The following is a 12,687-nucleotide window of genomic DNA, read 5'->3' on the forward strand; positions in this document are numbered from 1 at the left end:
AGCGAGGAATGGCCGCACAAAGCAGAGCCAAAGCGGACATAGCACGAAGTTCGTTGAAACAAGGACAGCTTTGACTGGAGATAGCATCCAAGGATCTTGCATCTGACATACCGAAATGCACTCATATCTATATTCAACGGGCTCCAATTGGGTGAGAATCGCGAAAGAGTGGCTATCAACAAAATTGCTTGCTTAGGTTCCAGAAGGCCGAGACCCGAAGCCGATCAGCCCGAATATCCCGTCGGAAAATGCTTTTTATCATTATACACCTTTGAAGCGATCCAGAAGTGCATTCTGGCAACTTTTTTGATCCGGCATAGCTTCAGCCAGCCCTCCATCGTTGTACATCCGGATTGACAGCATTTCAGGTATCCTCACGCTGCATATGCAGATCACATATATATAACCTCCTAAAACAAGGGAGCATTGTGAGAAGGAGCGGTGGTCTGCAAATCGACGAGAATGCTTTGTTTCGCTGAAGTGCCCATGACGGTGAATATACTTGTACGGGTCGCGGAATCCAGTCAACACTCAAGATATTGAGCTTCGCTTGATTCCTGTCTTAGCAAGTTATCTGACAGAATATGGATTACCAGTACTCCAAACCCATTGATTGTGCTAATTAATCAATTTTGCAGAGTTGACATAACCCTACAACACACTCGGTCAGCATCTACAAAGACCACCATTAGCATGCCACAGATGCCTGACATATGACAAAAAACCAACCATTGCAACGCGTAACGCGTAACCACCACATGAACTCGAATATCAGTAAACTGACTTTCAATATCCCGCTTCACTGAGCCAACATCTATCGACGTCCGCTTTGTATGCACCGTTATGATCACTGCCCCCAAGGCAGGGAATCTGCCCTTGGACAGAAGTTCATTCAAACCCTTCCATACGGCAAGATCACCCATATTCATGTTACCCAACATGATGCAAAAGGTGATACAGCGAATCTCAATGCACTGTCTGAGATTCTCAATCCACCACTTGAGTAGGTGTTGGTCCCTGGTGTCATCAGGGTAGTCCCATATGTCGAGGGTGATGGTTTGTAACCTGGAGATTCGGAGGTGATGAGAAGAGTCAAGCTCATTAAATACTAAGATGATATATCATGAGTAATGTTGACAGAGAAGGAGTGATCATATACATACGACCGGTGGTCCGTGGCACATGCACAATGAGGTTTCGGACAGAGTGATGTTCTCCACTAAGCAGGTTTTGCAGAGGGCGTATGTTGGCCATGTTGCGTAGCAGAATGCCAAGAGTAATGATCCACAACGGAGGAATGAAAGACATATCTTTCCGAAAATGTTTGTACAGAAAGCTCGAGTCATGGAACGTTAGATCCAGTGTACCCAGCTCAGGTTGATTGCCGAGCTCCAGAATTCCGCTGATTTCTGTATGGTAAAGCCTAAATGAGCTAAGGCTGTCGTGAGAGCGGGAAATGAGGCTGTAGAAGTCGGATGCCTTGACCCCTTTTACGAGATAAAAATCGATGTACCGGTAGGCATGAGAAGACAGGGCCACCCGCACTTTTTGGGGCAGCAATGCCCACTTGATGCAGATGAACGTTATTTCTTGTAAGCGGGAAAATGACGATATCACAGCAGCAATGTGCCTGGGGTGTCGTATGTGATCGTCCTCACCACTCTGAAGGACCAATGTCTTGACTTGTAGAGATATATGAGGAGATGACTGGCACATGTGGTGAAATTCACGAAAGCCCTGGAAGTTCAAGAAGTGTAATCGACGGAAAAGATGGACTCTGGTTTGATAGAAAAAAGACCAACAGACAAGAGAGGAGGCCTTGAGGGATTTAGGATCATCAATTAAGAAATCTATGATGGAATTGACCAGCTCTTGAGGTAAGCTAGTGAAGCAAGACATCTACAAAAATCAGTTTCTACCATCAAGAAAGGCAGCATAGAAAATACCTTGGTTCCCCTAATACTAGGAGGACTAGATGATGGATGTCACTTGGAAAGGGAAGGAGACATTTTTCCACATCTTATTTGTTCACAAATAGGGGATAGGGATCATTCTGTGGAGCAGATGTTTTGCAACCTTAAGACGAGTACATAACATAGAGTAAGACTGTCAGAAAAAGGTGATGGTCTCAGCTATGCGCGTCGTTAAGTCCGTCGTGCTCCGTTTTGCCGGACAAGGCATGGTCTCCGTGAATTCAATGTAGTGCGCCCTCAACTTATCTTAGAAATAGTTATGTAAGCGTCCGGGTCTACGCCTGTTTGCCCTTGGAACATTCCTCATGGCGGACACAGAGGAAGGATTCGTACGCCTTCACCTTCAACCTTTCCATGTTTGAAGTGACACTCCAGTATCTGCAGCTCGGTTTCTTTGCTTTCAAATTCCAATCCAGAAGCTGTCTGAGTTTGCGAAGGATCCATATAGTGATGGCTTCCCCTTTTGCTGTCACGGTTCTCTCCTAGCGATGTCCATCTTCCAGACGTCATATTAGTGGAGGAATATGTAGAGATACTATCTATGGCGTTTTACTCGAGTGGCAGAGAAACTGATTTTCTTTAGATAGTTTGCTTCACCAAGTTACCTCAAGAGCTAGTTGATTCCATCCTGGGTTTCTTAATCAATGACACCCAGTCCCTCAAGGCCTTCTCCATTGCCTCTTTCTGTGTCAAACCCAAGTTCATCTTTTCTATCAATTACACTTTGAGAACTGAGTGATAAGGTCACAGCAATAAAGTTTTCGGTGCCTCGTATCTTCCTATCGTCCCAACAGCTGTGAGGGGCCAATGTTTCGACTCGGGGAAGTATATGAGATGACTGGCATATATTGTCGCTTACAAGCGATAAAACTTATTCACATAATAGGGCATTACTGTCCCAGGATGTGCGAGCGGCCCTTCCTTCCCCTGCCTTCTAGTGCATCAATTTTCACCATGTAAAAGGTATCAAGGCTCTGATTTGATCTCCCTCGTTTCTGGCTCTCACGGCACCCTTCGCACATACATGTGATGAGTCTCCTTCTCCATGACTCAGCACTCTCGCCTAAAGTCTTTTTGAAACGACGTCCTTTCTATCACCGAGGCACGTATGTACTCTTGACATGCTGTTGCACAGTATGGCCGACATACATCGTCTGCAAAACCCTGTCGTTTCGGTTATGCCGCGGAGCGCCGATCGTATGGCATGTATGCCATCTCTTCTCCATCCTTGTTATCATTACATTGTCCTCATAGTATCGAACCAACTCGAGTCTTCTCGTCACCTCCAACTCTCAGGGTTACGAATCATCACTGCCCACGTATGGGACTACCGCTCTGATATCAACAGCCCCATCGACCGACTCCTGCTCGAGTGGTGGATCTGGAATCTCAGACAGTGCAGCGAGATTGAGTGCATCACCTTTTATGTCACTCTTGGTTTTTAATATAGGCGATTACGCTGTGTGGAAGGGTTTGCACAACCCCTTATTCGAGTCTGCCCTAACAACACTGGTTATAGAGGTGAATGCGGCACGTGCAGCGACAGATGTAGCCTCACCAAAGCCGGCCATCGAAAGCCAGATTATTGATGGTCTATTTGAATGATGGTTTCGAGCAGAGGAGGTTGGTCTTTCGGTCCTACAAACAGTATCAGAATGCTCTAGGTATTCAAAGAACCAACAAAATACTGACCTTCTCTAAATATACCATGGACATAAACTGGCTTGTAATAGCCTGTTCGAGAGTCCTGTCGGATGTTTCATGAGTGCACAAATGAGGGAAAGTGAGTCTGATGCATTGGATACCTGTGATGCCGTTGAAAATGAAAAGAGAGAGCCTCCTGCGACCAGACGAACCGCCAGCAATACTGGCTAGCGCGAAACTTGACGAAGCGCTGGGAATCGTCGAAATGTGACTGTCGTTATAGGAGGGAGCCGCTTGGCTGCCTGGAGAATAGTCTGCGAAGGAGTAACGAGCAGCTCATGATGATTAGTCCGAAACATGGTGGGAAAACAGAGAGAATGAGAGGAAAGAGAAACATTTTGTTTCCATGTCACCAACATCGAGAGTCGACATTTCTGAGAACTGGGATGGGTGTCAGCTGGATGCGTCAGCACAAGGATACAGACATATCTCAGCTTGCCAGTCAGCGACTGTTTCAAAATCGGTCCCGCTTTGATGCGTCGGATACATGTCGAGACTTCGGGCCAGGCCAGAGCGTCAGCCGGCCCAATAGGTTCTTGATGATCCCGCACGGATGGGAGAAACCAGAAGTTAGGGCATATACGGTTTTTTTGGTAAAAAAAAGTAATACGAATCAGGTTCGAAGGACTGTAGACACTATGATCGGAAAGCAGAACACTCAGACTTTCACAGTATATGGGAGACGACAGGATGCTCAAGTAGACAGAAATTTTGCCTGAGCAGCTTTTGAAGATAGGACACGTCGAAAAGATCTTAAAGCAGTATTTAGAGGGTGTGGAGATGCTTCCAAGCAAATGGGCTGTTGGACAGAAGTTGGACGCGCTGATATTGACGCTGTCGAAGGCGACGCTCTGTGAAGCGAGTCCGGTGGCAGAAGCCTCCACTTGACGTAGATGAATTCGATAGATTGTAAGCGATAAAACGCAAAGATAACAACAAAATGGTTCTCGATGTCCGTAAGCCTGTCGCTTGTAATGTTGTGAGCAGTCAGGGCTCTGGTACGTGGGAAGACTTCCGGAGCCTCTTGCAAACGTTGCCCAAGGAACGACGAAATTTATGGAACAAGTGAACTCAAGAGCGGTGGAGAAAAGAACGGCAGATGCTGGAGCAGATTTTGAGGGAGTGAAAGTCGGTGGCTAGAATGTAGCTCTTGAGGTAGCCTGTCAAAAGAGGACATCTACGAGGAAATCATTCTCTTCACGGGAACGATGGCATGGAATAGAGAATACCTTTATTTCTCCAAGACAATGGAAGAGAGGAGAGGAGATTTCTGATGATTACGAATAGGAGACCAATAATTGACGGTGCGCAGATTCTACACTGACTGCAAGCCGGGAGCCGCAGCCAGCGGCAACACCGGGCCGTGTCGGCACACGACGTCAATAAAACAAAAAAGGGAAAACCATTTCCTTTCGTGTGATTCGTTCCCACGGCACTGTTCGTGCCAACCACGTTTCTACAGTCGCGAGCTGATCAGTTGCTTATGACCCTGGATCGTTCTTATAGGAACAGCCTAAATAGCTTCTTACCGGTTACCCTTTACTTTTGAGTCCCTTCCCATCTGTTCTTTATCCGTGGTAAGAGGCTCTGTCCAGATTACTCACGCCGTCATAGATCCTACGATATCACTCGATACTTACCCCCGGGTACGGGTTTTTCACTGCCATGTTGGCGCTATGCTCTATCTAATCAACCGGTTCTACTGCACTGATATTGTCTTCTGATATGCCCTCTCCCAATTTCCAAACCCCCACTTCGGCGAACCCTCCTGACTAGAGCACGCAATTAATTGGTTTTAGGACGGGCACATGTGCAACAAGTCGTCTGCGGATAAGCGGCGTCATTTACATCGCTAGAGAAACGGCTATATACGGAAAACATTCCCATGGGTTCTTTTCCTCCCACCCCACCAATACCTCTCCGCATGCTGCAGGAGGAACTCGATTCTGATATCTCGGTTGAATTTACGGAATTTCTTGGACTTTGTGTGAGGGAGATAAGACTCGGTACGATGGGAGCTCTGTCCAGCCATGTCTTCTTACTGATACGATGCAGCCGCCTTCTTCACTTGTCAGAACCCTATAACGTAGTAGCGGCGGCACGTTGTCGATCCTAGAATCAGCACCTGTGGAGCATAAAGGAGCCAGCCAGATGAACTATGTCTTTTCAGTGTGGGTTCTGGGGGTGTGCCTAACGTTCCTCGTACCTGTGTCTCAACTTTGGACGGACCGACGAGCCATCCTCGTGATATCCGATGTCTTATCGCGAGTGTCCCCTGACTTGCATTATTTAATAATTCCAACCCTGTTTATCTTCGACACTCGTGATGCATGAACTGCTGACCTCGACACCACCCCCCTCCTCGAGGTCAGAACCACACCTGCTTTTCCTACGGTGGAGCTTATCACACAGAGAAGATTTCGCCCCCCCCCAGACGTCCTTCGTGTTCTAGTTCTGGTCCCTTCGACTCGAGAGCACCTAGTCCATTGCGTCAAGTGCACCCACACTGCAGGGTCAGTCAATTCTGATTGGAAAGCGCTCTCGGCAAAGGTCGCAGAGATTTGATCCAGACTCAAAGCGTGGATCTTCGACGTGCATTTAGTTCAACCTTGGAACCGAGACTCGTCTGTCCGACAAAGCACCGGTGCACAGCTCATCACTTACTCGATCCCCGAACGGATCTGCGAAAAAAATTGGCGGCGCTTTTTTTTTTCTCTCTCGACAATCATTTTACGGCGCAGCATTTAACTGCTGGAACACGTGTGCTCAGTGATGAGATCCAATGGAGGGCGGTACCATCTCTTTAAATTTTCCCAGCATTGCCGAGCTCATGTTCGCCCGGATCAAAGTGAGGGGACACAGCCAGCGCTCGGAGTGGTGTGGTATGTTCTATGGAAGGGTGTATGTAAGTGGTACGTCTCCCTCCAAGAACGGGATCTGACAGGATAATTTATTGTCCCGGTACAGTGGCGATTCGCGGACGCTATTGCTATCTATCCCCTTGGCGATCGATCATGATCTTGTCGACGGTGCTGATCGGAAACTGCCTAGGATTATTTTCTGCCAAAGCCGGCGGCAAAATTGTCCTAGAAGGATAGCAGTACTACTAGGAGGAGATATCTACTTCCGTCCCGAGACCAAGGTAATTATTTGATGAGGGAGCAGTACCAAAGAAAGTTGGTCGAAATGCAGCCGCTTACGCTGAGCATGACATCACGTCTCGGAGATTACACCCGATGTTCATGTCCATTAACAGACAGGAAGTACGCCACACTTCTTCTTTCAGCCGCCCCTCGAAGTGCATTTCTATAATAACGTACCTCTTTCTCTTTCTCGCAAGCCTTCGATAGAAAAAAAATCAAAACGTCAACTAATCAACGTTCCTCCGAGATCCATGCTGTTCTGCGTGAGAAATGAAAAAAATTAATTGTGCAGGGTCACGGCATGCTTTACGAAGGGGATAGACCGACAATCGTGCTTCGGGTCGCGCTTAGAGCGCGTCGCCGATCACGTGCACTTGAGGGCAAGGCCAGAGGACCCTCTTTTCTGTTTGAACCCATCATCTTCTATTTTGTGTATGAACACCGCAAGTCGGGCCCATACGCTCTGCATCCCTTTGCAACTGGATCCCCATGAATAAATTCTCTACCGCTGATTATTCGTCATTCTATCGATAGGAAAGCGAGCTCAGAAGCCTCTTTAGCGCCACAGCCCTTGGGTCTCGACTTGCGCCACGCAAGGGTTAATGATTCTGGATAGCACGCCATTTCTGTTCTCTGCTCTGCAAGCATTGAGGCCCTGATAAATGTGGGTGCTTATGGTATTCAAGATGGTTTTTAAGCCTTATGCGAACCGGTCAAGATTGCCACGACGTCATTTTACGTACTCGGCTAAAGGGGGAACAATAATAACAAATTCCGATGGATTCTTCTTGTCGACCTCTATCAATGCGGCGTGTGCCTACACTGGTCTGGAAGTCCGTGCCAGGGCTGCGGGCACATGGCTTCTTCAAAGAGGGGACCTTGTGCGGCGTGTGGGACCACCACCAGGACCACCACCAGCACACCGTTTTTCACAACGGGGCTCATTCGTTAAAGGGCTCAGTCCCAGCTCCTTCACCCAGAGGTATTCCCTACATTTTCGTCGTAAAAACAAACCCCTCATTCTCTTTATTTTTTTTCTTTGGTTTTCCCACAGTCCAAAATGCCTGAACTCCCACAGGAAATCATTGATGAAATCATCGATGAGCTGCGCTCGTCCAAATCTGCTACTCTAGCAGATCTGAAATCCTGCTCCCTCGTCTCGCGAGCTTTTGTGCCCCGTACGCGTGGCTACATGTTTCGCAGTGTCGAACTTAGGACGTGCCGGGATTGCGAGAGGTTTCTCGACATGTGTCACTCGTCATCGATCAATGCCGTTCCTGTACCCCCCGTTATCGTGGCTCTCCTGCTCACCCCCTCGCAGCGCGATCCCCGGCGCATGGAAACGAACGCGGCGCTCGTCGAGATCCTCACGACTTATCTGCGCAACTTGCGCCATCTCACCATCCAAGGCTGGACGTTCCCAATCACCCCTTCGGATTGCATGCATGCCTTCACGAATTATCCGTTTACCTCCCTGGCCCTCCAGTGTGTCACATTCCACGCTTTCTGCGATGTGATCGCGTTCATCAAGTCCTTTCCCACTCTTCGGCATCTCACGTTACTAAACGTAGAGGTACGCAAGTCTTTCTTCGTGGAGCTCGAACGGTACTCTCCGCCTATCCCATATCCACTACAGCTGGATAGCCTTTCGGTGTCTCAGCGCTTTCCATCCATATACGAAAGTTTGGTCCTCAGGGCAAATATCATGACTTTATCACGCGTTCGGCGACTCGCACTCTGTCTCCACAGTGGCGGGGACCGTGACTCGGCCCAGCAAATCATTAGCCAAGGGGCGGAAACCCTCGAACACCTTCACCTCATGTTCGGAAGCTTCAGTGAGTAAAAACCCTCACCCGCCTCTTAATTACTGTTTTCCCCGGTATCTGAAACCCAGGGTTTCTATATACAGTCGACGACATACCCGATCTCTCGCAGTACCTAAACCTGCCACGATTACGACAACTTGACATTACCCCGTTTATCCTCGAATACGGGACGACCAACTTTGGACAGATGGGAACATGGATAGAGCACCTCCGCCAGGCAGGGAGCGTCCTCGAGAACGTCAACCTGCGCGTGAGGCTCGGGCACGAGACGGATGTCTTCGACTCGGTCTGGTCGAAATTGGCTGCTATATTGTCGTTGACGCAGATTCGCGCCCTTTCGATATACGCGTTCCTCCATGAAGGCCTCCTCGCGTCGATGAATGTCGATAATGCCAGAATAAAGATCGAGAGCCATTTTGCGCACCTCCATCATCGGAGAGTGCGCGTCACCGTGGCGATGAAGGGTTCCAAGGATATGAAGAACCATATGTTACAGGTATTTTCCTCTGCTACGTACTGAATAGATATCTATACAATTCTCGTAATTTCCAGTTTTTTTAGAGTCCCGGAGATTCGTACGATTTACTTACATCTTCTTTTGTTTATCAGGGTTTGTCGTCGTATAATACTTACTTCCGTGATAATATAGTAATGGCCCATTCAAGTTTTCGTTCCACGGTCGTCAGACCAGCAGCCAATGATCAGATCGTGTCCGATTTTTACAGGTGCTGCTTGACCTTTTTCCATGAGCTTCGGCACCTTCTCAGGCAACAACCGGTTGACGCTACCTTCGTACCCTCATAATAAATGTATCCACAATCTCTATGAAAGGCATGGACAACGGTATTCATAGCTCCAGCGATACACGTTCGCCGAGAAACGAATCTCCCTTGTCCTAAATAAACTGGCAAAAGATCGCCATCGTTACGCTGAACGACATCAAGACTCAATCCTGATCGTCTCCAGCGTCTTTTCTCACGGGTACAACGGGTGGTGAGCAAACTGCGATGCTATCGTCGTTCGGATTTGAGTTAAAGGCCGCCGAAACCCAACTTGAAAGAGAAGATATACTTACTAGCGCGCCAGCATTCACGCGCACGTCCCGTGGAGATCAGATTGTGGTTCCGACAAGACCGCTAAGTCGAAGCGCACCAAATCAGAGAGAGAGGTACGACTGTGTAAAAAAAAGACTAAGTATGCCCTTCGAGGCTGCCAAGTCCAACGCAGTGAAATTGGGACGGAAAACATATAGTTGCCGGTGAGCGATGCCACGGGCCCCGTCGAAGAACATCTGTATTCGATGGGATGGGACGTCTGAAGGGTAATACGGCGCCGGCGCACGTCCGTAAGGGCTGATGGTAAAATGGAAGGTAGTGGCATCTCTTGGATATAGTAATAGCTCTCCGTATACCACTAGGACGCGACCAAGGCTCATCATAGCGAATGGTCCAACCTACGAGATCTACTTATTGACGGTGTCTGTCCAATTCCTTGTTTACTGCAGGGTTGGAGACAGTCGGACAGTGGACGTAGAAGCCTTGCAGTAAGAACGCAGTCGACCTACGGACCGGTACACCAGACAGAAAAGGGGCCTCATCGCTGAGTCAGCAAAACTGTCGCAAGGTACGATCGATACGATCATCGCAAGCTCCTCCTATATTGCGAAAGAAAATATGTCGGAACTGCAACTGTGGGATGCCGTTTGCAAAGCCTGGGGTTTACATGTCAATCAAGGCAAGTTCATCGATATCCTTCGTAAACCCTCTTCTTCTAAGCAGGACGCGGATTTGGTTCAGCAGTAAGTTCTTTTCTTTGAATGGCAGCAATCCAGCTCAATAATATCCAGGCTCAAAGAAGTGGCTGAGAATATTGAGATCCGTAATCCAGAAGTGAATTGGAGCGCCATGTATCTATCTATTATTTTGCCATTCTCTCAGACTAGATTCCTCATTAAACATTCTGTATTAGCCCAGCCTTGCGATTTGGCGGACATCTCAAGTATACATCATTTACAATCATCGAGTATATCGAGCTGATTTCTGCTAGTCTGCACCCTCTCGACTCGGTCCTCGTTCAGACACTGGATGGAAAGACTAATGCCGAAACGCCACAGGTCTTTCATGAGCAGAACAGCAGTGAATGTTCTCAGGAAGAGAAGACATTCTCCATTCCCTTGTATGCTATCATCCTCCGCAGCTGTCGTCAAAACTCCTGGCTTGGTCAAAGCGTCGAGAAAATCAACTTTCACATTCAATCTTGTCGCCGTGGTCCATTCATCGGAAGTAGCAATTTCGGATCAGTCAATATCTTATACGACACTGCGAACAAGATGGTTTTTGCTGAAAAGCGCTGCACTCTTCCGCATGGCAGACCGGCCCTGGCGAACGAAAAGAGCTTACTCAAACGTTTGGATCACATTCACATCGTTCGATTTATTGGTAGGTTCGCAGGGTATATCGGTTGTTGTACAAGCTAATGTATCTGGGTAGGTTCTTCTTATGAAGCTTTTGAATTAAGCGTGATTATGGAGTACGTCTCCGGTGGTACAGTCGAAGGCATGGTAAAAACGCTAGGTAAGATACCCGAAGATGATGCTCGTGCTGTCGCTCGTCAAGTTCTCGATGGACTTAGGTACTTGCACAGCCAGGACCCGCCCGTAGTCCACAGGGATATCAAAGGTGCCAATCTATTGATTACCCTCCACGGATGCGTCAAGATCGCCGATCTTGGCCTCGTGAAACCATTACTTGGTGAGTCGTTGCTGCAGCTTTCATTATACGGCACTTGAACTCTCTGATTAGAGAACACGCGAACATTTGCGGGAATTGTTCCCTGGATGGCTCCCGAAATAATCAATAATACCAATCATGGGACGAGGGTCGATGTTTGGAGTTTCGGGTGTACGATTATTGAGATGCTGTGTGGTGGCCATCCGTGGACACGGGAAGGACTTGGGCACTTTGATGCGATGAAAAGGGTAACTTTAGATGCTTTCTCTGGTCACAGCGACTCACGACGTTTCATAGATTACTGCGTTTAACATGCCTATACCAGATAGCATCTCTCTTGAGCTCCAGGACATATTTGCACATATTTTCGTTGCATCTGATGAAAGGAAATCGGTCAGCGATTTGTGGATGGGTTGCGACTGGATATGGACCAAGAAGAACAAGCAGACTTGAGGTAGTATTCAGTGCTCACATAATAAAATAATAACAAACGCCAATATCGTCCTTTTGTCAATGCTTCGGTGTACTAAGAGCAATTTCTGAGAAGAGAAAAACTAACTTTCATTCAAGATTTACCTGACTGTCTTGGCTCTGTGGGAATTAAGTGAGCAGCTTGACAGCCCGAAAGGCTTTATACCAGAGATGATGCAAGATTCATCACGCTCGAGAATCGAAGTTCTAGAAAGGGACATCAGAATGGCACCTTCGACATCGGGGATCGTTAGGGGCACAACGTTTATGACCTATTTTCTTTTTTTGAGGCGACACGGGTTACAGCTTTCAGGATGACTTCCTGAGAAATTTGCTGATATTGAGGAATACTCACTGCTTCAGGCTGGACTCTGACTTTATGGGAGTAGCGAGCGGACTTGTATCGGACGCATTGTTGATATCTGAGGCTGTTGTCCCAGCTCGCAGTGATTTGCAGGGCCCGTCCCAGTTTGGAGGGCTCAGGATATATCCACGAGTTGACCGGTCGGAGAGCGCTGAGAGTTGGTAAACAACAATGTTAAATTATCTCTAGATGATGAACGCCGCGGAGTCAGACGACGAAGAATACCCTAACTTAACCTTCGCGACACAAAGTGCAGCAGAGGACATAAAAAGAGTTGAGCTATACCACGCCACGAACGCCTTTATTCGATATCTGGCCCAGGGCCGATGGAAACATGAAAGATAGCAACAGCCAGCACGCAAATAAGCTCCGGTAACATAGAACCTCGGCAGATATGAACTGACTGAGAAACAAACCCCATCTTCTCTGATGATTTTATCAATGGTTAATCATAACGGCCGTGAGGAAAAAAAGATT

The 12,687-nt window shown here is 47.8% G+C and overlaps 5 protein-coding genes across 5 annotated transcripts; 3 read left to right on the forward strand and 2 right to left on the reverse strand.

Annotated features, from left to right (window-relative positions):
• Positions 1-475: 475 nt before the first annotated feature.
• BT62DRAFT_192861 (uncharacterized protein) lies at positions 476-1,362 on the reverse strand. Its single transcript, XM_043180000.1, has 3 exons — positions 1,164-1,362; positions 730-1,108; positions 476-673 (listed from the first exon to the last, which is right to left on the reverse strand). Coding segments are annotated over exons 1-3 (525 nt in total). The 5' UTR covers positions 1,309-1,362; the 3' UTR covers positions 476-672.
• A 1,747-nt stretch (positions 1,363-3,109) lies between these two features.
• Positions 3,110-3,418, forward strand: BT62DRAFT_1007130 (uncharacterized protein; the record flags this gene model as incomplete). Its single annotated transcript, XM_043177309.1, has 2 exons — positions 3,110-3,170; positions 3,228-3,418. 2 exons carry the CDS (start codon positions 3,110-3,112, stop codon positions 3,416-3,418), a joined length of 252 nt encoding a protein of 83 aa, XP_043038894.1.
• A 426-nt stretch (positions 3,419-3,844) lies between these two features.
• Positions 3,845-5,344, reverse strand: BT62DRAFT_1007131 (uncharacterized protein; the record flags this gene model as incomplete). Its single annotated transcript, XM_043177310.1, has 2 exons — positions 3,845-4,813; positions 5,318-5,344. 2 exons carry the CDS (start codon positions 5,342-5,344, stop codon positions 3,845-3,847), a joined length of 996 nt encoding a protein of 331 aa, XP_043038895.1.
• Positions 5,345-7,880: 2,536 nt separating this feature from the next.
• On the forward strand, positions 7,881-9,191 carry BT62DRAFT_920621 (uncharacterized protein; the record flags this gene model as incomplete). The annotated part of the gene is made up of 3 exons (XM_043184233.1): positions 7,881-8,655; positions 8,730-9,142; positions 9,171-9,191. The coding sequence occupies 3 exons, from the start codon at positions 7,881-7,883 to the stop codon at positions 9,189-9,191; spliced, it is 1,209 nt and encodes a 402-aa protein (XP_043038896.1).
• Positions 9,192-9,466: 275 nt separating this feature from the next.
• On the forward strand, positions 9,467-11,881 carry BT62DRAFT_994873 (kinase-like protein). Its single transcript, XM_043190487.1, has 9 exons — positions 9,467-9,814; positions 9,836-9,904; positions 10,064-10,189; positions 10,226-10,444; positions 10,493-10,552; positions 10,615-11,084; positions 11,136-11,396; positions 11,448-11,623; positions 11,673-11,881. Exons 1-9 carry the CDS (start codon positions 9,654-9,656, stop codon positions 11,826-11,828), a joined length of 1,698 nt encoding a protein of 565 aa, XP_043038897.1. The 5' UTR covers positions 9,467-9,653; the 3' UTR covers positions 11,829-11,881.
• The last annotated feature ends 806 nt before the right edge of the window (positions 11,882-12,687 follow it).

Source organism: Guyanagaster necrorhizus (genome assembly GCF_019112545.1).
Source record: "Guyanagaster necrorhizus MCA 3950 unplaced genomic scaffold BT62scaffold_15, whole genome shotgun sequence".
Classification (NCBI taxonomy): Eukaryota; Fungi; Basidiomycota; class Agaricomycetes; order Agaricales; family Physalacriaceae; genus Guyanagaster; species Guyanagaster necrorhizus.

Coding starts and splice junctions, on each gene's coding strand:
- BT62DRAFT_192861 (XM_043180000.1), bottom strand. CDS start 1,308: ATGTCTTTCATTCCTCCGTTGTGGATCATTACTCTTGGCATTCTGCTA. Junction 1,109..1,163: donor TGTGCCACGGACCACCGGTC/GTATGTATATGA, acceptor ATATCATCTTAG/TATTTAATGAGCTTGACTCT.
- BT62DRAFT_994873 (XM_043190487.1), top strand. CDS start 9,654: ATGCTATCGTCGTTCGGATTTGAGTTAAAGGCCGCCGAAACCCAACTT. Junction 11,085..11,135: donor TCACATCGTTCGATTTATTG/GTAGGTTCGCAG, acceptor GTATCTGGGTAG/GTTCTTCTTATGAAGCTTTT. Junction 11,397..11,447: donor CCTCGTGAAACCATTACTTG/GTGAGTCGTTGC, acceptor CTCTCTGATTAG/AGAACACGCGAACATTTGCG.